The sequence below is a fragment of the Nomia melanderi genome, chromosome 10, assembly GCF_051020985.1.
Source record: "Nomia melanderi isolate GNS246 chromosome 10, iyNomMela1, whole genome shotgun sequence".
NCBI classification, from domain to species: Eukaryota; Metazoa; Arthropoda; class Insecta; order Hymenoptera; family Halictidae; genus Nomia; species Nomia melanderi.
Window position 1 is genome coordinate 7037339 of NC_135008.1, and position 23254 is coordinate 7060592.

At 43.1% G+C, this 23254-nt stretch overlaps 2 protein-coding genes and 1 long non-coding RNA gene across 11 annotated transcripts in view; all 3 read left to right on the forward strand.

Annotated features, from left to right (window-relative positions):
- Positions 1-19306, forward strand: part of LOC116429822 (lysosomal acid glucosylceramidase-like) — a 39448-nt gene extending 20142 nt beyond the window's left edge. For 2 of the 9 annotated variants that reach the window (XM_031983167.2, XM_031983174.2), the window contains exons 2-8: positions 16449-16531; positions 16596-16926; positions 17003-17268; positions 17353-17784; positions 17846-17922; positions 18574-18848; positions 19147-19306. In XM_031983167.2, the coding sequence (XP_031839027.2) occupies positions 16449-16531; positions 16596-16926; positions 17003-17268; positions 17353-17784; positions 17846-17922; positions 18574-18848; positions 19147-19249 (1567 nt within the window). In that variant the 3' untranslated portion in view covers positions 19250-19306. Of the gene's footprint in view, positions 1-15157; positions 15524-16448; positions 16532-16595; positions 16927-17002; positions 17269-17352; positions 17785-17845; positions 17923-18573; positions 18849-19146 lie in introns of those variants that run through there. The other 7 variants (XM_031983171.2, XM_031983172.2, XM_031983170.2 and 4 more) reach the window with 7 other exon arrangements.
- LOC143175033 (uncharacterized) lies at positions 6919-7624 on the forward strand. Its single transcript, XR_012999624.1, has 3 exons — positions 6919-7082; positions 7291-7353; positions 7468-7624. It is a non-coding gene; the product is annotated as an uncharacterized LOC143175033 (long non-coding RNA).
- A 635-nt stretch (positions 19307-19941) lies between the features above and the next one.
- On the forward strand, positions 19942-23109 carry LOC116429821 (lysosomal acid glucosylceramidase-like). The gene is made up of 7 exons (XM_031983165.2): positions 19942-20094; positions 20182-20509; positions 20769-21034; positions 21134-21565; positions 22385-22458; positions 22543-22826; positions 22915-23109. Exons 1-7 carry the CDS (start codon positions 20052-20054, stop codon positions 23015-23017), a joined length of 1530 nt encoding a protein of 509 aa, XP_031839025.1. The 5' UTR covers positions 19942-20051; the 3' UTR covers positions 23018-23109.
- The last annotated feature ends 145 nt before the right edge of the window (positions 23110-23254 follow it).

The following is a 23254-nucleotide window of genomic DNA, read 5'->3' on the forward strand; positions in this document are numbered from 1 at the left end:
TTCAATTCCCAGATCGCGATTCCGCGTCAACACGACGGCCAACATTAGTATCGAATCTATTTCCTTTCGAGTCGCGCTCACCTGCAGCCTTTAAACGAGAGATGCGCCATGAAAATTCATTGTTCGCTGATTCTTTTAACCCCTTGCCGTGGAATCACGAGTGAGACTCGTGATGATTTCTAGACTGATTTAACGGTCAATGCTGTATTACCCATGGATCGAAGCGAACTATTTTCTTACCGATGTATTATCTTCGAATGAAATTTCCATTCGAAGTCGAGTTGATAATTCTGTTGCGTTTCCTCCGAATTGTCGACAGTAACATATTATACGAGCTTAGCAGCGATTCTTTCCAGTTTCCCAAGTTTCCAAGTCTCCCGAGGAGTGCGTGCAATTTCGTAGAATGTCCGTGGCCTAAGGAAACGATCGCGACGGTTCGAATCGCGTTTCTGTGTCGCGAAGCGATACAACCGATTGCTTCGTCTAGAATTATCTTATGCTTTTTTAACGGGCAACTTGAAAACCCGTCGGTCCGAACCGACCCGAATTATCCAATGAAAACGAAAATTCAATTTCAATGGAAAATTTACTGCGCGCGGCGCACTGGTGACCACAGCGGTTCCAACTTCGAACAGGGGAATCCGAACGTTGTCGTAATCAATGGCCACCTTTCGTCTTTCAGCGGGACAGCCGGAATATCTACGCTGGCTTGGTTCGTGCTCTCCCAGATTTCAATTTATCCTACGAATATAGGTTTCTGGGAATATCCGTTTGGAGGAACCGAGAGAGAAACAGAGAAACAGGAAGAGAGAGAGGGGTAGAAAAAGAGACGGTGAAAATCAAAGTAACTTTTCTCGAAGAGGACGGTTATTTACGCTTTCGCAGCGAGTATTTCGATTGGAATGGATCGTTCGAACAGAGTTTAGCCGAATCCTTCAACCCAAACCGTGTCCCGGAATTTCGACTAAAAATTCCAACCTTCGCCTAACCGTACCGGTAAAGTTAACATCGGATCGACTAGACATCTTCTCGATGACGCTTTTCAACGTCTACCAACTGTCGCGTGAACTTGCAGCTTTCCTTCGACCCAACTCATTGCAGCATATTTATGTATTTTTCATAGCCATTGTAATTCACTGTAATGCAGGAAAGAGTTTAAAGGTTAACCGCGAAATAAATGAGTCAGATCTCGATCGCGACACCGGTTGTACAGAAAGGAAACGCTTACGTAGTCGCAGTGAGCGTACACTGAATTTAAGCAAGGGTGCGCAGGTGTATTTGAAACGTGTACCGATAGAAAGAAGAAAACACTGTTGCTTCTTTCTGATTACGAACTTCGGCTTCCTCGCGCTACGTATTTCGGCCAAGGCGAAAAAAGTCTCGTGCAGCTGTCTGGAGTAGACTTAAATTATTTCTCTTGTTCCGCTGTATTCCAAAGTGCAACGCGTTGCTGGCTAATAGACGTAGATTCTTCGGAAAACCGTGCATTCTGTCCGCTTTCCAACGGCGGCGGTGTTGTATTATTCAGAAGCCTTATCTTTGGACGCCTGCCGTAGAACCGTCGCGATGAATCTACATTACTCTTTGACAACAGCCGGGGGGAGGAAAGGAGAGACTGCAGAACGGAGAACGAGCCTCGGGCGTGCTTCTTTCACGACGATAATTAACGCGAACTTTTGACCAATGGAAACGTTGCGGTATCGAGAATCGGCGAAATTCAATTGATTTATAGACACTCACACAAACGTGTAGATACAGCGGCGTTCAAAAGTTCCTGGCCGGATCGTTTTTGGAACTTGTACGCGATAAAGGCTTTAAGAAATTTTATTAATTGTATAAAGGACACATTGCGCGAGAGGATACTGTAAAAAAATCATCGTCTATTCTTTATACGTATGTTTTCAGAAATAGATAATTCAGCATGTTCAAAGGTTTTCGATCAGAGTGTTTAAAAAAGAAGATAATTCTTGTTTTCTATTGTAATAATAATTTAATGTATGGTACGTAACCCTTGACCGAAAGGCCCCAATATGGAGACGTAAAAAGAATTTAGTTTTCATCATTTATTTATCATCGCTGTAGTTTTCTTTATCAAATATTGCAACTTATTGCATCATTGGTTTGTTGATCATGCACTGACAACAAATATTTACCGTAATATGGGCGAGTATTACAAAAAAGCTCTCGGTAGTTGACACTAGATGTACCAAGCTCTTAAACTGGTTCTTCCAAATTTTTTTATAAAACTTACAACCGTGTATTCATTAAGATTTCAATCGACTTATATTTCAGTGTAGGTATTACTAAATCAGGTTTTTAAACGATTTCCCAGAGAAGCGTCTGTACCTTTTCAATAATTGTAAAAGAAGAAATCAGGAATGGGTCATTCTGACTCATCTGGTAGTTCTAGTGTTAAGGATGAACATATGAGTCGCTCAGAAGCTTAATCTCTCTGATTTTTGTAAATTTTCATGGAATAAATAATATTCTTTCTAATTATTAAAAGATTCACTCATTTCTTCGTTTTTCTCTAAACCAGCAAGTCCTTCCTTTTACAGCTTCTGAATACGTTGTATAATCATTTCAGAAGCCAAACCATTAATTTTCTCAATTTCTGTTTTCTCGACTTAACACTGACACTTAGAAATTTGTGGCCACGCCCTTTGCATTAATGACAGCGGCGCATCGATGTGACGAATAAAATACATCGACTCAATACCAAAAACGATCAGGCCGAGAACTTTTGAACGCCGCTGTATATATGTACGGGGGACAAGTAATGGCACGCGTGCTCGCTACTTCGAAAAGAATTCGCGTGGAAAACACACCGCGCCACGTCGCGGTGATCAATCAAGCGCCATTCAACGAATAATAAAATAACATGCCGCGACCAGCTGCTTTTTTATCAGTTCCTGGGCCCGCGTTACACCGATTCGGTTAACTGAATAGCTATTCAATGACTTTTAACGATCAATGGCATCAAGAGAAAAACGCAAATTTCCCCTAATCCTACTCCCTCTCCCTCTCTCGTTGTCTCTCTCTCTTCCCATGCCTGCACTCGATGCCAAAACCAATCAACAGTGTAATTAGGACGACATGCTCCGAAACGATTCATGTGAGAAGTAAATCGAGAAGCTGGTTTCTCACTTTTTCCGCTTTTTTTCACGCTCGCCGTTCGTTATGCACACGCGATAATGAGCCATGACCGTTCGCGAAAAATACGTGAGCTCGTGCTAATTTGCTTTCAAGCTGAATTGCAACGGTGAAAATATTCCTGCTGAACGCAAACACGAAAGCGGTGAAATAAGACTAGCTGCGTTTACGATTCTCCTGATACACGGTTTTCCGCGATATCCGGCGACGAAGTTTCCCAGAATTCCGGAGAGCGAACAGTGGCGTCATCCGACGGAATTAACCATAACATTCTCTGTTAAGCAATAATCGTCGAGCTTGAAAAATCAGGAATATCGAACGTTCTCGCGATAACTTGCTTCCCATAACGCTTGGACGAAACATTTTCAATGTTACGTTCAACCGATCGTTCGAACGTCGAGGAAAATTTGAAAATAATAGAGGAGCGCATTATTGATTTTTAATGTACGTTCATAAGCCTTATCAAGCATTAATGTAAACGTCATACTGTTCCACTGGCCGCTTATTAACATACCTTTCATACATAAATACATAATAATTCCTGTTCGGTCGTTTTCGGCGGGGTCGTTATGCAAATCGTACGCGAGTATCAACAACGATCGCGAATCGCGCTGAACATGTTTCAGCTTTGAATGGCAATGGAATAACGCTCTTCCGAAATCCTCTGACGATGAAAATATCTCTAAACGCGCTTTCGATTAAGGGATCCGTTCGACATTAAACCTACAGTTACATTGACTTTCTGACATTCCTGTATAGAGACTGTAAGGGTGCATCCATCGAGACTTCAACCGATTTGCAAAGCTGCTCGCGTATTGCTAAATCAAATTCTTCGATAATTTCTCAGAGAAACATCTGTTATGGTTTGAACAATTGTTAAATAAAGAAATTAACACGTTGAATGCCATGGAGGTCGCCGGTCACCCCCAAGCAAATCGAATTACTATAATTCACTCAATTAAACGATGATTCTTCGTAAAAATTTCTATGAACGTGCAATGATAATAATCCAATTCAGTCGAATGATTTAATATTGTATTTCTTCCATTTTGTGTATTTCGCTCTGTGAAATCGTGCGGCGTTCAACGTGTTGAGGGTTGATTTCGATCCGACTGGTAGTTTCAGTGTTAAATAAATTTACTCCGACACTGGGTAGAATAGTAGCGGTTCGCATCGAATCGAAAGAATCGGAACAGAAACGATCATCGATAAAAGCGATGAATCGACGCGTCGACGAACGGTTTTCGTGGATTCCTGCCGGCTGTAATCTCCAATAAGCCTCTAGGAATCGCGGAGCATGCTCGCAATATAACAGATTAAAATCGCATAAAAGATTTTTCTAGCGGCAGCGCGTTACCTGCCCTGGTATCGATAAGTTACGGGAGTTTTCATGCTACCCAGGCGCGACGAGACGGGAATAAAGCGATATCACGGCGGGCTCTATAATCACGGGACATTATTCTTATTATCTCTCGTCGCGGCAGCGACGGCAAATTAAGCCGTAAAACTTTGCAGTAAAGCACAAGTTCCCGCAACATGTGTTCGTCTCGAGAGTTTCTATCTCGTTTATTAATTATTCGCTGTTCGATCGCTCCCGTTTGCACGGAAAACTTCGGTTGTTCGTTTGTTTTGCAACGGGCCAGCCTAACTGTGCGACTAAATGCATATATCTGCCCCCCTAGAGAAGATAGAACCTCGAGTTCGTTTAACCGTTTGAGTACCGGAGGTTTTTAACCCTTTGCACTCTGTGGGCTCCACTATGACACCATTTATACTATTAAATATTTTAATGAATAAATTTAGAACTACCCTAAGATTGCTGGATCTTCTATACATCCAAATTTTGTATTAAGAAGGAAAATAAAGAGATCTAAGAGATGTTACGATATAACATTTTTCATTTGTGCTAGGGATGCTACGAAAACGGCTTGGAGTTGGTAGATTACAAAATCATCTGGAGTGCTAAGGATTAAAGGAAACACAGTCCGAAAAAAGTCGAACAGCTGAATAGCGCTTTCTGAATGGGAAGCGAGAAGATCCAAGCGGCGCGATGGCGCTCCTTTTATTTCGTGTTGAGAGAAGCCAAGCAGCGCGTCAGCGCTTGCCTTAATCTATGTTAATACTATTATATATATATTAATTTATAATAGGTAGCAAGGAAATACAAACTGTATTACTTGGATTACTTATACACAAGAAAAGTAACGACGCGACGTGCGTGCGTCTGAAAAGGTGAGGGCGTTTCGTCAGATTGCGAGTGCCCCAGCAGTTGTCCGTATCGTTCAAATGCGCTGGCTTTTCTCGACATGCAATCTAAAGAGCGCGAAAGCGGCGCGTGGAACTCGAACGATTAATGAAACACGTAAGATGAAAAAATACGTTAGCGTATCGACTGATAAATTAAAACGGAGTAGACCCGATGCGAAGTGATTCCGCGTTATGTTGCCCATCGTTGCACCGAAGAGTACTGTAAATAGAAAATGCATGCAAACTGCAAGGGAAACATGGTAAACTCGGATGACACCGGCAAGTAAAACTATGCACTTTAAGAGACGGCCGCCGTATTGAAATTCCCAACATATTGCATCCACCTTATCGCAGTGAACCGGCTTCCATATTACGTGCATACGTTGCATCCGCCCATCGATGCGTGTCACCCTTGCAAATAGACGTACACGTTCCTTTGCTTTGTCGTTGAGTTTGCTCGCGTATCGGCGACGACTGGAATCGCATTCACAGCCCGACGATACTCGTTCGGCAGCTTGCTTTCGAGAAACGATCTAGACATCACCTTCGACAACGTTCCAGCGAAGGGACGCGATAAACGGGGAGCCGTAGTTTCGGTGGATTAGCCGAGAAAGGATGAAACCGTCGGTTAAAAAAGGGAGAATCGAGAAACCCCCGGATGGTATACTATTTTTGCGCGAGGGAATTTGAAGGTAGGAGAGGTCGCGTTCGCTTCAACTGCAATTCGCTTTCTATACCATTTGATCTCGATCTAATCCGGGGGTTTCCAGAGGGTCGCAGAGGGTTGCGTTTGACCACGCGCTCGTCTAACCACTCGCCATTACCTCGAGTGGCCTCGCGACAAACTTCGATCATTACCAGAGTGGTTTGTTTTCGCGCATGCCAACCGTTCTACTCCGGCATTCCTTATTATCAGAGTTTCGAGATTTCAGTCCGTTCTCATTACGGATTCAGCGCGAATCGCTACGCCACTTATGCCAATACCTTTCCTCTGCACGAAGGCTCTAGTTGCAGACCCGTCGCGCCGAGCTTTCCAACGGTAAGGTAATCCAATTACGTTGCGGTAATTACTACCGGCCGACTACGAGGATGCATCTTATTCGCTTCCGTTCGATCGCGCGGTTTACCTTCGATTTAAAAGGGAAATACGAACCGATGTCCTCCTACGAACAAAACTCCGCGCCCTGTTTCTTTCGTGAACCCGATGAAACTTTTCGCCGGGCGACGCTTAACAATCCGTGAAACCGTTGCCTCAAAATGGAATTTCATTCTAATACACGATGCGAGGGAATTCGTATTTTCGTGACGTCACCGTAAATTTTGCGCTGCGTAGTTAGCAACTTATTATTTGATAGCGTATCGTCAAATTGACGCATTCATTCTTGTCAATGACATTTCGCGATGAACGCATAGATAACGCTTAGTCGCGGGCAAATTTCTCTTACCGCATTTTTTCGCATCAGAACACTTTGTTACGTACATCTATGCAAAAACAAATTACTAGCGATAGCGCTTTGAAGAGATAACGGCAGCTCTATAAAAGGTATTAGCTTCGAGCAATGAACATCAGAGCACTCGAGGAGAAGTCGCGTTGACAAACGATCGCAACGAGTTAACTTGGAAAAATGAATCCACGTAGTTACCTGATCCTCGCAGTCCTGGCTGTCGTCTGCTTCACCACGGTAAGAATCTCATAAAGCTTGTTAATCCGAGAAATCGTTTCGGTATTCGCGACTTGAACGCTTCGATTCGATTGAACGTCTCTTGTGCGAATCGCGTTATTCGGTGAAGATATTTCAACGATTTGAAATGCGGAATTCGCGTTCTTCTTATACGTGTGCTGCATCCTCACTTATTAATCTTCTTCTTGAATGCACGGCAATGGTGTAGCTGACTAGCGTGGAGGCAAATAGTACGACTGAGGTGACAGCGACTCAACCTTACCTCGTCCAAGTATGTATACTAGCAAAATTACTCCGTACAGAGTATGATGAATCGCGAAGAGTATGATTCATCCTCTAAAACATGGTGAACTTTTACCCATCACTTACTCTAATATATTTTCAGATTGTCTCCAATATACTCGGACTCGTTTCAAAATTACCTTCTGAATTGAATGACATTCCAGCGTTAATCAAGGATGTGATGCAAATACTTTCCTCCGTCCTCGCGCTTATAGAGGCGATTGCTTAAATGAAATACACTCAATGATCGCATAGTATAACCTTTTCTGATTATTGACCACCTTCCAAACCACCGACCAAAAGAGCAACGCTTCGCTTCGGTGATTCAGTTCTTCGAACGAAAGATCGTCCCTCTTACAATTAGAGAAGAACCGATTCGCTTAACAAGCTGCGTGCGTCGTCGACGCGATTTCCGCCCCGCGTCTCGTGCCTCGAAACGAAGTGTGCTTCAAACGCGACTTTTCCGATGCAACGGAGGGACTCGAAATATGTATATCGACGATCCCGATCGCCGGACAACGTGTCACGCGGACGTTGCAATCGAATTCCATGAAATTTCGTTCGTTCCGAATCGGCAATCTGCCGCGTCACGCTATTACGCGACACTCGAACGAGCCGCGTGACGCGGTAAAAGAAAGAAACGCGCAGGTCTGCAACGAGCGAATTGTTCTCGAGGAATAGTTTAAATCGGCGGCGTACGTGGGAAAAATGCATACCGGTCGGACCCATCGAAATCTTCGAAAATCGAGGAGAATTTACTGTGCCCGCAGCCGCGCGAAATCGGGCGAACCACGAGGGTGGAATCAATCATGAGCCAACTCGCAACGAAACACCGTTAACCGTATTCCCTGGTGCGCGCGTTCACCGCAAGCTTAAGCGCTTACGCGGACGGCGGTGCCGATTTCCGGTCGCCGATTGCTGATTAGCGTAGATTCTCGTGAGAATGAGCAACGACGCTCTCTCTTATTCGTGGAAAATGAATACCGAGCGTCGTCCGACGTGGAATCTGCTGTCCGTTGGCTGCTCTTTTGTATTCGACAGCTGGTAGTCGGTATTCAGTATTCACTGGCGAGCCAATGGCTCTCCTCTGTTTGGCCAGAATTCTGTATTCTGACGTTGATGACGAGCCATGATAGATGCGTCCTGCATCCATTACGAAAAGTTGGACCAGAGAGATCGAGAGGCGAAACGCGCTCCAGGACTGTTGATCCCGTGGTTCTGTGGTATCGTGTATACCCGTGCGGAGAATACGTCGCGTTTCACCTGTCCGCCTTCGAGATTGCACAACGCTCGCAACTAGACAATTTTCGTATTGCATTTTCGCGTTCGCCGCGGCCTCTGCGCATCCTATCGGGCCGTTCCCTTTTATACTTTTATGCACGCCAGCTTTCATAGACTCGATACCTCTTTATTCAACGCATCTTATCCACTGGTTACCTAAATATCAATGAACCATCCGACTTTATTCCGTTTAGATTACTTTATTTAGCTAGTACCGTTTCGCGTGTTGGTTGAGACGAGGAGCAAGGTTCCATAGAAGCGGTGTTCGTTCCGTTTTATTTGGAGCCGCAGAAAAACCGTGTTCAACTTCGATTCGCTAACGAAATAATGGATCGAGAAATCTATAAATCATTCGGCGTGTAATACGAGGAGAATAGATGCACGGCGTGTAACGTGAAATTCAAGGAAACGCGCGTTATTCTCCCCAGTGCGAACCATTCGACCGCGATCCGTGATTAATTTCCTATAAAAACGTTTCCTTTGTTAAACAGTCTCCTGTAGATACTCCTCTCTCGCGGTGCGATCAGATAGCCGTGCGTTTATCGGCGAACTGTAACTCTTACATCGTATTAGCCCGGATCGTCCTGGTCCCCTTGTGTTCGGGAACTATTGAAAATTCAATAGTCATCTCGTTCGAGCTACCTCGGATCCGAGTGCCAAGGTGTTCCCAGGGAATCGTTAATATTTAGAAAGTTTCGCTCGAACAAGTTTAATAGAGTCGCAGGTAGCGGAAGTTCTTCGTACATGTTAAAGCTGCGTGAAAGAGACGCGAACGGTTCCAAAGTGCGTTCGGATCTAAGCTCGAGGAACCTCGAAGAACGGACAGCCTAAGTGTCGAATTGCAAGGAGCTTTAACGCTTCCCGTCAGAACCGAACGAAACGATGATAGCTCGTCAGTCACGCTTTTAGCCGGTACTTTCCGAATGACGCGCAATTGTTCAAGTACCGTGCGATAACCTTGTCGCGTTTACGACGCAACCTTTTCGATGACTTCCGACCGTGCCACTGAAAAACCTGTCACCTTTTAGACACGCTTTTAACCGCGATCGCTGTCTTCAGCTACGTTTCGCGGAATCGTTGCGATTCATATTCATAAGTCGGAATCCGAAAATGGCGGAGCGAGGGAGTCGTGAATTGAGATATCGGAAGTCGCGGAATAACGCCGTCTTTCACCGAATACACGAAACGAACGGGAAGGGCGGATAACGTCAGGATGAAAGGGAAAGGGGCAAAGAGGACCGCGCGTTATTATCGTGGCTACTGTATCTAGTCACCGAGCAAATATGAATGGGTTTAATATTCCGCGAGCACGAGGGCGCCACTTTTTAAAGTTCACGGATATCCCGCGCGTGACCGGAAAATATTACAAACTTCCAGCGTCGCGAGCAACGCCGGAAGGAAGTAGAATTCGATGATATACGTATACATATATAAGAAGAAGCGGTGTTTGTCTATAGAACCATGGCTTGATGACAGTCCGTACTCTCGTTTCCAAGAGTCCTCTCCGTAAACATCTGTCCATCTGTTTATATATCCGTTTCGCGTACCTTCGGAACCGGCGAGTTTGTCCGCTACAATTCCCTCTGCCTCTCTCCGCCGTAATATCCATATTTGCAATGATTTCGTATCGCGATACGCGCGTGATTTATAGAAGTCTCTGCATTCTCGAGCCGCTGAACCGGAAATTAATTTGAAAGTGGCCTTCTTCTTGGTAAGTAACGCGTAGCAGTCGCGAAAACGAATATGCAGTAAGCGTGCCGCGCGAGATCAATATGCGGCCGAACGTTAAGCGAATGGAAGAGTTACGAGGTTGAGCGCATCCAGCTTCGTTCGTGAAACTATGCAAATCCGTTCGAATGGAGTCTCGTTCGAGATGACCGGGACAGAACAACAACAACGAGATTTTTTCACCGTACCGAGCAAATTGCGACGGATAACGATCTCAAAATGAAATCTTCCATCGACCCTGTAGATTACACGGATAATGAGTTCCGCAGTTTGCCGAACTTTACTTAATAAAAGAACTGTTTCGACCAGCGAGAAGGAGTGGTTCAGCGAACAGCGTTGCTGTATCCGACGGCTAACATTTTTTTTCCCCCTTTCTTTTATATTAAACTCGAGCACACGATTACTATATACGGTACGCTTTCGGCAAACCTTTTCGGTGGCTCGAGGTTCCCTTTATATTAACTCGGTGACCTAAGTTTCAGCCGGTATTAGGTCGTTCGAATACAAACGAAATTTTCCTTTAGCATTTCATTGTGGAAACTTGAGCGCAACTCTGGCGGGCACCGCCCGATCGTTCCGGTGAAATTCGTTGACCGTGTTTAACGCGAAACGAGTTGTCGCACGCATCGCGATAACTACTTTGTCATTTCTATTATCGGAATCAATTCGCCGGACCAAATTAATGAATATCGAAATGCCTGTACCGTTCTCCGATGAACTTGCGCGGATCTCCGACTTCCCATTCGAGTCGAATAAATTTTCGGCAATATGCAAAATTTATGTAGATATCACCGTGTCATTTCAATTATCGGCATGGCGGAGCAAACAATCGGAAGATATCGGTTTTGCGCTTTAATCGCGATCGCAAAACTGGTCGAATGAATCGCGACGATCATCGATGAGTGCGAGCCAATTATTCGGACGAGATCGCGTCGCCGAAAATAATCACGAATCACGAATCACGAATCACGAATCACGAGTGGTTCTCTCTAGAAACCGACCTAACCCGGCCCAAGTTCCAGGCCATGTGTATTTATACATTTAATAGGGACCTAACCGTCGGCCTGCGCCTTAATTTCGAGTAATTTACATTTCACGCGTTCGCAACAACGAAGCCAGCTTGACACCGTTATTTATCTTGGTCGAGTTTAATTTCGGTTCAGCCGAAATTAAAGTAACACGTATTCTAAGGCACACCGAGCACCTTTCCAGAATAGTCCGGGCTAGTATTTTAAGGATCAATATAAATGCACGTCGCATAAGAAGACGCTGCAACTTATACAGCTAATAACGAATATAAATCGGTGTTTCGTCTCTACGAATAGATACTCGGAGTACAATGAAATGAATCATGCATCGAGGAACTGTGACAACCTTCTGCTAGCACGCCCCTTTCTGTTCAAACGTCAACTCGGTCGAACAACAGCGCAACGGTTAAGACTCCGGCGACCGTCCGAGAAAGCAACGAGCAAAAAGTCGTTTATTATCCCGCTGTAAGCGCGACGGGTATCGTACGTTTAAATAAACGCGAAACGATAAAGGAGGGGAGAAGGGACATTCGAATGCAAACGACAAACCGCATTAGATACTGGATGTTACGCCGAAACGCGGAGGCACCGTTTGATTAACATTTTCATCGCATCACGAAAGTTTCGAGTTGTTAGAAAATTCGAGATTACAAATTTTCATTAAAAAGTTTCGCCGGCCATTTACATAACCGCAGGATGTTGTCTTGCACGCCGTGCGACAGGCTACGCAAGATTAAGCGTGTCGCTTTTCGTGATTTCTCCGTAACGCTCAGCTCGCGGAATAAAACGGAGGAAACTATGATGCGTGCGCCGAAAGAAGCGTTTAACGCGACAGAGCGTCACGGTTCTCCGGCTGGGAAACCAAATACGCGCGATACCTGCGCACAAATGGCTACTTATAATACCATTTACGGGTTTACGGAGGAAAGTTTCCTATATGCTCGCGGTCTGGCCATACCAGTTTATTCTACTTACCCGTACGCTCGGGATTTCGGGGCTAGAGCACGCCGGAAACGGAGAAAATGCTCGAATCAATCTGAATCCAGGATGAAATTTCCTTATCGCCGACGGATGGCGCAGATTAGGGAAGTCGATCTTTCGGATCGTACGCCGCGCGACGAAGGGTGGCACTCTTCGATTTGTTAAAGCTCACGGACTTCCCTCGGCCGTATCGTATCCACTTATCGAACTGTCCGCGTCCCAAAACAATCCGTTTAACGCGCGCATAAAACCTATCCGTTAGCCTCCTGTTACCCCTCTGGTTTCCCCGTCCTCCGGGCGAGTAATTTCGGAGGGATTTCGCTGTCTGTTCGCGCCGCTGCTTCCGAGGGGGAACGAATTGTCCCGTCCGTCCGGCCTGTCCTCGAGATCTCAGTCTTCTATTTATCTAAAAACCGCTTCCTGGTCGTCACGCTACGTTAGCTCGGTCAAGGCCCGTTAAATTCCACGAATAATTCGAGCGACGCCGAATGCCCGACGCGTTTTCGCCGTCGAATGGAAAAGAACTCGTTTCCCAGTTACTTACCGCTCGCCGAATCCGTGTGTGCGTTAATAAGTTTTCGAGTCTCGGTGAAAAATCGTATTGCAGTACAGACTGTTACTACCGTGCTTTCCCCGCGCAGCGTAATCTTTCGATCTCTTGTTCAAGTCACCGTCGCTATCACTGGTGAATCGAAGAATGCAAATATTTGCGACAGCTCATCCGAGATATCGGGTTTATCTTAAATATATTCGATGCAATTGGTAAAGTTCGAAAGTTGTAATGTATGTATCAGCGAGAAACGGCGTTTGAGCGGAACACCTGATGACTGGTTAAAATCGAAATGTAATCTAGGCAAACTTATTGAAAAATTCCTGGTAAATCACTCGAAAAGGTGTTTGCTCGTTTGTCTGGCGTGTCGGAAGAACGGATGGAAGTTATAGGATTAAAACGCTGCAGATAGCTGTCGTTATCGAGCAGATAAACTAAACATTCTTATCGTTCGAATTTAAATATGGAAAGATTCGGATGCAAACGCCTGCTGGAAAGGTCGTTCACGTTACGTTTGCTTCGATGGAACCGAACCGCGGCCGGTCCAAAATTTCCAGATGGTATTTTAAAAATAACAAATGGAAACACCGGATCGCGATATAATTGTTCGGAATTTGATTTCGCCGTTCCGCTGAAGTATCGGTGGTTTTCTCGTTTGTGTTGCGACGGAATGTAAATTTGACGTTGCTATTGGAATCGATCGAATCGTTAAACGCAGCTGCCCGACTTTGCGTAAGGATCGTTCATTCCACGCGGCACCTATACACATTGGAATATCGTCGTTGCAGCCGTGATACCATCGAGCACAGACTTTAAACGGTTCAAGAGAATGTACCGCTGTGATCGCGCGGTTTCGTTTCGTCGCGATAACGCGCCCGAGATTCCCGCGAGTCCCTTAAACGCGTCCCAATGGACTCCGCGAGCGTTAAACGTTTCAACGCTTACATATTGTTCGTTCACGTTCGGATTGAACAGAAAAGAATACCACTCAAAATGAAAATACGTCTTAAACGTCGCATTAATCCATCGAACAAAGGATGGGGGCGGCGTATTGTTCCCGAATAACGTGAGATTTAAAGAAAATCGTTAAAACCGTGTCTGAAAGAAAAGTCGCGGCGAACGTCGCCCCTCTGCTTAAAGTCTCATCCCGCCGATTCTTCGGAAAATTGAAACAATTGACTTCGTCAGAATCGATACAATACTGGCGCGCGGAAGTGAAACCTATAGAGCCCACGGACGCCGCGCGTCGCATAGATTCGTTCGCTCGTATCAGTTTCTTGCGGCCGTCGATTATCGACTTGGTATCGGATCCTCCACAGAGAAGTCAAAAACAATCGACGATAGCCAGTGATTGTACAAAAGTTTCGATGCGAACGCAATAACGTTGTGTAATACTCGGATACACTGTTGTTGACACGTTGACTACTACGGTGGTCACCGGTGACCGGAACTTCCAAAATGCTTGAAAACAATTACTATAAGAAAATTAGTGTTAGAAATAATTATTAATGTTTTGGTGTTACGGTACTCATATTACATTATTATCTAGCTTCTTGCGTTACTAAATATTTTGATTCAATATCAATTTTCTTATTATAATAGTATTAAAAATAATTATTATTGTTTTGGTATTACGGTACTCATATTACACTATTATCTAGCTTCTTGCGTTACTAAATATTCAGTAACATTTTCTTCTATTATAAAGGAATTAATCTTACTACAACAAAACGCTCAAAATTCTCGTGGCAGTCAACGTGTTGACACAGTTCCGTGCCACGGAAATTTCGGTTGTGCTTTGCTTATGAACTATATTGATTTTTTTAATAAAATATTAAGTTATATTCATAATTTTTATATATTCTGATATTATTTCTTTATATTTTCACTGTTTCGTAACGTACACCGCTATCCGTGACCATCAAAAATTTTTTCCTTATAAAAATTGTCGTGTGTCATATGTGGTACACATGGCACTAAACTTGTTAATGTAATCATAATTACATATTAAGTACCGGCACCGAAGGTGACATGTGACCACTTCCTTGCACATTGTTTATAGCCAACGATAAACTTGAATATGTTACGGAATGAATATTATCGTTGAATATTCCAGAGTACATATAATTTGCGATGTTAAGTGAAGGTCTCCGATAAAAGCAATTTTTAACACGGTTAATGGAGAAGGGAGTGAAATCATGTCTAGTATAAATATTTCCCTGATTCGAGTTTCAAGTATTCCGCACAAAGTGAGTTTCGCGTCTTGGCCAAATTAACCCTTTGCGCTTCCATGTCGTAGGTGGCTTGCAATCGAAGTGTGCTTCTTTGTGAAGGATATTACAAATACAATATAAATATCTTTAAAATAGATTATATTATTATGTTATTTTCAATATTCTTAATAGAAAGAATCGTCTACACTGCTTTCTACAAACTAACTATTTTTTTAAATGCAGTTCAAATTAGATGTCGTAACAATACAGAATTATCGAGAAGAAAGTGCTAAAGAAATTCGGGGTGCAAGAAGTTAAGCGGGCAGAAGTGTAAGATGAATCCACAAAATCACAAAATTCGCATAACGGGAATTGAAGGTTACCAAAATTTCCAACAAATAAGTTCCGTTTCTCTACATAACGTTGGCTTCGAAACGCGAAATATCTATTGTCATTGAAAAAACTTCACACCACTGTAATGTAAAAAATCTAACCACCATATGCTCAGCTCTATGCCTTACGACCTTTGTCTGAAGCACTTTCCTGTATCACTCATAATGTAAAAAAATATAACCACCACGCGCTTAGCTCTAACCTTACAGCTTTTGTCTGAAGCACTTTTGTCTATCATACTCGTTCAGTTACCGAGTTTTGTCCAGAAAACGGCCGAAATGAAATCCGACGCCAATGTTCGTTGCATCTTACTGAATCGCGTTCAATTCCGCTCGCGTGCTTCGTTGCCCGACTCGGCTAATGACAAGGGAACGCTGAAACAGAAGTGTCACTGTTGCCATAATTACCGAGCCTACTCTACCATTCTAACTTAGCGTACATTGGCCAAAGCACGAAAGCCGCACAGTATGAGCCTCAGTACGCCTGAGACTTTTCCACGGACATGTCCGACCAATGATTGTGCGAGTTTTTCATTGTTTGTACGATACGTTGAAGCGCTCGTATCTAACCGCGCCTAAAGCCCTTAATACGAAACGATCATTTTTGCACGCTAATATGTTGTCGCAGCTAGATCTGACGAGTTAAGACTTCTAACGTGTAACCGTGTGATTTACTATATAAACACTGTCGACTCGCGATAAACCAATGCAAACGTAGAAAGATTAAACAGGTGTTACTCGAATAAGTCTGTCAACTTTTACGATGGCAGTGTGCCATAAATAAAACCGTATTACGTAAATTGCTGAGCTGAACTAGAAGATAACGAAAAATTACCGTAAATTAGGCGATGTCATATAAATGGTACATTTGCGCACGAAACATGTAAAATCCGGCAGTTCCTCGTTTCCAGTAATCTCGTTACAATCGTCGCCGAAGAAAGATCTAGGACCATGTGGAAAGCGGCGCTGCTGATTGGCTTCTTCCTAGCCGAAGGTACGAATAATTCACGTGAAAAGAATCGATTCAAGGTACTGACGCTCGACTCGTCTAATCGTAGGCTGGTCGAAGGAGTGCGTGCCCCGCAGCTTCGGGCACAACAAAATAGTATGCGTCTGCAACTCAACGTACTGCGACACAACGCCGGATGCCGATCCGAAGGTGCCGCCGAATGGAAGATTCTATTGGTACGTCTCGACGAAGGACGGCGAACGATTGAGCTTGAAGGAGAAAGAGTTCGGCGACGCTCACAGCAACCTTTTTACTTTGACTCTAACCGTAGACAGTACGGTTAGATATCAAAAAATCCTTGGGTTTGGCGGCGCGTTCACGGATTCCGCCGGTATGCACATCACGAGTCTCTCCAACGCGACTCAGGACCAGCTAATGAGGTAACTACTGTAGATTGTAAAACTGCCACTGAAAATCTATACCCGTTGCGAAAATAATGAATCCGATTGCTCGTAGGGCATACTTCGATACGAAAGAAGGAAGCGGATACATGTTGGGTCGCGTGCCAATCGGCTCTTCCGATTTCTCGACGAGAGTGTACACGTACGACGACACCCAGGACGACGATACACTGGAACATTTCTCACTCGCCCAGGAAGATTACCAGTACAAGTTGCCGCTTATGCGAAAAGCACACGAACTGAATCCCGAGGTGAAATTCTTCAGCGCCGCCTGGTCACCTCCGAGATGGATGAAGACCAACGACGAAATCAATGGATTCGGTGAGTGTCGCGACGGTCGTGCATCATCGGATAGATGTGCGTAGCATCATCGATTTCTTTGATCGAGACCAAACGATTTCGCAGGTTTCTTGGACAGGAAGTACTATGACGTTTACAGCAATTATCTCGTAAAGTTCTTGGACGAGTATAGGAAGAACGGTGTTAACATATGGGGTATATCGACCGGTAACGAGCCGATAAATGCGTTCATACCTTTCGACAAGCTGAACAGCTTGGGATGGACACCGCCAACAGTGTCGGAGTGGGTCGGCGAACACTTCGGTCCAATTTTGGAAGCATCGGATCACAACGATACAATTATCATGGGCCTCGACGACCAAAGGATTTTCTTACCTTGGTTCGCTAAGAACGCCTATCCTCGGCACAACATGTCGAAGTACATTGCGGGTACAGCCGTCCACTATTACGCTGATGCGTTAGCACCGGCGGGCTTATTGGACCTAACGCACGAAGCGTTCCCAGACAAATTCATTTTGATGACGGAAGCATGCACAGGTAGGCGTATAAGTGTCATCTTCCTTCTGGACAGACGTTAATTGCTTCATTCGTTGCGCAGGAACCGTGCCCGCCCTTCGTCACGTCGACCTGGGATCATGGGATCGAGGAGAAACGTATATTCTAAGCATACTGGAGGTAAGCAAAAACGTTGTTTAGATTTCGTTCGTGACTATTACTCGCGTACTTGTGTACGATGATCATTAACCGTTTGAGTACCACGCGCCGAGTTTGCGCTCCTCAGATTTCACGTCGAAAAAACCCGGCGCGTTTGAAACGCGCGCAACTTGTCAGACGCATGTACGTCGCAGCGCTACTTTTTTTGTATGTAGGTAATCCAAGTAATACATTTTGTATTTCCTTGTTGCCTACTATAAATCAATGTATACATAACAGTGTTAACATAGATTAGAACAAGCGCTGTCACGCTGCTTGGATCTTTTCGCATCCCATTCAGAAAACGCTATTGCGCTGCTGGCTTCTTTCGACCGTTTTTTCAACACGTCGACTGCCACGAGAAACTTCAGCGTTTACGTATCGCTTATTCTTTTGTAGGAAAAATAGAAAGGGATAATTATCAATTATTTGGTACACGATTATTAGGTCACTATCCAGTTATTTGAGTTATTAAACATTTTCATTTGACGCCGGTTATGTTACGAATTACAATTGTTTTCGAGTAATTTGAAAGCTCCGGTCATCGGTGACCACCGTGGCAGTCAACGTGCTAAAAACCTCTGCTACTCAAACAGTTAATTAGCTGCGATGTAATATTCCGTACGTTTCCAGTACCTGAACCATTGGTCGGTTGGATGGGTCGATTGGAATTTGGCGCTAGACAAGAGCGGTGGACCGAATTGGATTAACAATTTCGTTGACTCCCCGATTATCGTGAACTCCACGTCTGACGAATTCTACAAGCAGCCAATGTATTACGCTCTCAAGCATGTCAGTAGATTCGTTGTGAGAGGTTCCGTTAGGGTTTCTATGACCGATGACGTCATGGTTAAGTCTGCGGCATTCGTGACGCCATCGAACGAAACCGTCATCGTACTCTACAACAAGTAAGTTCTGCCGCTTTCGGTTGTAACACTTAACACGTTAAATGCCTATAATTCATTCAATTAAACGTTGATTATTTGAAAACATTTCTATATTATAGATAATACTACATAATGCACTGACATTCAGCTAGATGAACATGTAATGATAATAGTGCAATTCAATGAAATGATCTGATATTATATTTTTTCCATTTTGTGTATTTTGCTGTATGAAATTGTGCGGCGTTCGACGTGTTAATGGATTTCAACGTTCATACGGGACGGAGTCGGAAAATGAATATACTTGTATGCTTTTCAGATGGAGTATACCAAGGAATGTCGTTATCAAGGATACGAAGAAGGGTCCGATTCATCTGGAGTTACCAGCACAATCTATGAACACTATAATTTATGGACAATAGAAGATCGATTCATTTTTGTATTCTGATTAATAAAAATATTGCTTTTTTAAAAGTGAACGTGTAATAGAATTTACTTTCCCATTGTACCCACTTCTTGCTTGCTTCGACGTTGGAAATATTTAACATGTATAGCACCGGTACATGTAATTGTTTCGAAATTAACATACGTATCGTTCGAGTATAAATTTCCTCTAAGCACATGAGGAAGAAACTAAATGATAAACACGAATGTCACACGTCGATGGACAGGCCGATAACGGCGTATCAACTATATTCGAATAAATCCGAAACAATTAGTACGCTCGCTCGTCGAATGAAACCCGTGGAAACTAAGGAGTCTCGTGTATTGTCTTTTCAACGAATTAGCAAAATTATCGGACACGGTAACTTTTTGCTGTGACTGTACTGTTACCTTTTGTTCCATCCACGTGAAACCATTTAGCCTTCCGCGGTTACAGCAATTAATCACTTGTATATCGCCAAGTCTGACCGTTGGTAATTTGGGTTTTTGAAATTACAGAAACAATTCGAAGGGCATTTCTGAAGGACGTTCACATTATTATGTATATAGCACGGATGAGAAATAAGATGCAAAGTTGAGAATAGATAAAAAAGGATAAAATTTAAGTTTGAAATATACCAAAAAATGCAGTCATCGACAAATTTGTAATGTGATAATGAAATATACAATTTTCCTCTTGTCGTTCAAAGTACAAAGATACCTGAACATATAAGTTCCGCCGGTCACCTTTGTTTCGTGCAGTTCAGGGATTGATACTAGTGACAAGCAGCGGACGAAAACATGTTGCGGCTATTGTTTCTAGTTGTCTTCGTTTTGGTAAAAAGTAAATCTAATCAATTCGGCATTCTGTGAGAAGTTCAATTCGATGATCGAAAATCGCAGCCGCTATAATGTTTGTTATCGCTTACAGGTAACGCGAATGGCTGCGTTCCTCGTAGTTTCGGAAACGATGGGATCGTATGCGTTTGCAATGCAACGTATTGTGATAATTTTCTGGAAAACGTGAAAAGCCCAGGCGGGGGAAAGGTCAATTGGTATGTTACGAACAAAGAAGGGCAGAGGCTGTCGTTAAAGACGGCACAGTTCGATACTGAAGAAAAATCGTCGCACAATATAACCATAGACATAGATAGCTCAATAAAATATCAACGGATCATTGGTTTCGGAGGTGCAATGACTGATTCTTCTGGCATGAACATAATGAACCTTAGCCCGGGGACTCAACAGAAATTGCTTGAGTAATGATCAATATTCAATTTATCGAATAATTAACAGTTCCTACGAAAGAAAAGATTATTACTGTCCACGCGATAGGTACTATATGTCGAATAATTAAAATAAAATGTATGATTTCCGTCTGAACAAGTATAATAACAAATTATCCTTATGTTCGGCTGTTTAAAGGAATCGTCGTGTTCATTATCAAACGTAACTCTATAAAGACTTCGTTCTATATTGAAACGGCACGACTGTTTACGCGAGTTTCTTCGTCTATAGATCATATTTTGGAAATTCGGGAGCTAAATTTACAGTCGTCCGCATACCGATCGGTGGTACCGATTTCTCGACGAGAATTTACTCGTACGACGACTACGACGACGATGCCTCGCTGGAACATTTTGCGCTCGCGGAAGAAGATTACAAGTATAAAATACCCCTTTTACTGGAAGCTATGAAACTAGAACCAGACCTGAAGTTTATTGCTAGTACTTGGTCTGCGCCGGCATGGATGAAAACGGTGGACTCGCTCACCGGAAATTTCGGTAATTGTTACATCTACGCGTACGGCGCGCGCATGCATCCGTATATTACGTGTGCGTCAGGAGAATTGTCTACATCGCGCTCTAATAATTATTGATTAGGTCTCTTGAAGATGGAATACTTTCAAGTCTACGCCGACTATCTGGTGAAATTCTTGGACGAATATAAGGCGAAGGGAATCAAAGTAGCGGCTATTACGACAGGCAACGAACCGTCGACCGCTTTTTCAGTCAAAATTCTTTTGAACAAAATGGGATGGACACCCGACAGTCTGGCCACGTGGATCGTTGAGAACTTGGAACCAACTCTGACCAAGTCCGACCACAACGACACGTTGATTCTGGCCCCAGATGATCAAACGCCTCTAGTACAATCGTTTATGGAGCAGATGTTTTCGAATGAAAAGGCAAGACAATACGTTGCAGGTATAGCTACCCATTGGTATAATGATGCAAATCTAGTGGATGCAGTTTTCACCTCGCTAGAAGAGGCGTTCCCCGATAAGTTTCTTCTGATGACGGAAGCATCCATAGGTAAGACATACCGAGATATCTGTGAAGCAACGGTACGTACCTTCCAGTCGCCTAAATCGTTAAATTGTATTTGTACATTGCTCAAGAGAAATAAGTAAATTACACCCACGATTGTAAAAATACAGTGGCGTTCAAAAATTCTTGACCAGATCGTTTTTGGTTAATCGAGCCACGTCGATGTGCCGCTGTCGTTAATGCAAATGGCCGCAAAACGCGAAGTATAATATGAGTCGCTCAGAAAGCAATGTTAAATTGAGAAAACAAAAATTGAGAAAATTAATGTTTTGATTTCTGAGATGATTATACAACATATTCAGAAGCTGTAAAAAGGACTTGCCGACCTAGAAAAAACGAAGAAACCAGTAAATCTGTTAATAATTAAAAAGAATATTATTTATTCACTTAAAATTGAGAAAAATCAGAAAATATCACAAAATTACCGCATTCAATTATTATTATTATTATAGAAAACAAGAATTATCTTCTTTTCTAAATACTCTGGCTGAAAACCTTTGAACATGCTGAGTTACCTATTTCTGAAAACATATGTATAAAGAATAGACGATGTTGATCTTTTTACAGTATATCCTCTCATGCAATGAGTCCTTTATATGTCACAACAAAAGTTCTTAAAGCCTTTATTGCGTAAGAAAAGCTCCAAAAACGATCTGCTCGGGAATTTTTGAACGCCGCTGTATTTCTCATCGTTTGATAAGTAGACACATTAGTTTTCGTAAACGAGTACCAAGCGTTTCCAGATGAACTTTATACCGTATCATCGTTAAATTACCTGTATAACACCTATGTTCGCACAAACAGGAGTCTATGAAACCGAAAAAGTTGTGATGGGATCATGGAAGCGAGCGGAGACTTATATTACCAGCATAATACAGGTGAATCGTGTTTTCTTGTTTGGTTCGATTACGAGTAAAGGGATTAAGTGTTTCTTTAAATAAATAAAATCGCTTCCATTCAAGTATCTTAGCCATCGGTATGCTGGCTGGATAGAGTGGAACATAGCGCTGGATACGATCGGTGGGCCGACCTGGTCTAGAAATTTCCTTGACACGTCTATCCTCGTCAACGCGGATGCAGACGAATTTTATAAGCAACCAATGTATTACGCCCTCGCGCATGTGAGCAGATTCGTGGTTAGGGACTCTTATAGAATTTCCATGAACATCCATTCCGACGACGACCCTATCCAAGGCTTAGCCTTTACTACACCATCCTCTGAAACTGTTGTTTTGCTATATAACAGGTAAGAATTTATTCTTCCATAAAGATATCTAGATTAATCGATCTCTCGTTGTTCTGTGCTTTACTCAACGTTCCATTTTATATTACAGGGATGTCGTCGCACATAAAGTGGTTCTGAGAGACACAGAGAAACATAATCTTTCTATACAATTGTCTCCAAAATCGATAAATACTTTAATATACAAGCTGTAAAAATATATTACACAAGCCGCCATGGTTCTACTTATCAAGAATATATTTGACATAAATGGATAAAAATAAAATTTCCTTTTTCGTTAACTGTATTTACGACTGTTCATTTCGTTCCCTATATTTCTCCTATTCATAACTCTTTCTTTATATAAATCTATAACTTCATGTAAACCCAGGCACATAGGATTTCGGACCAATTTGAAGAAACTTCGGAATATTGAGAAGATGTCCGAAGAG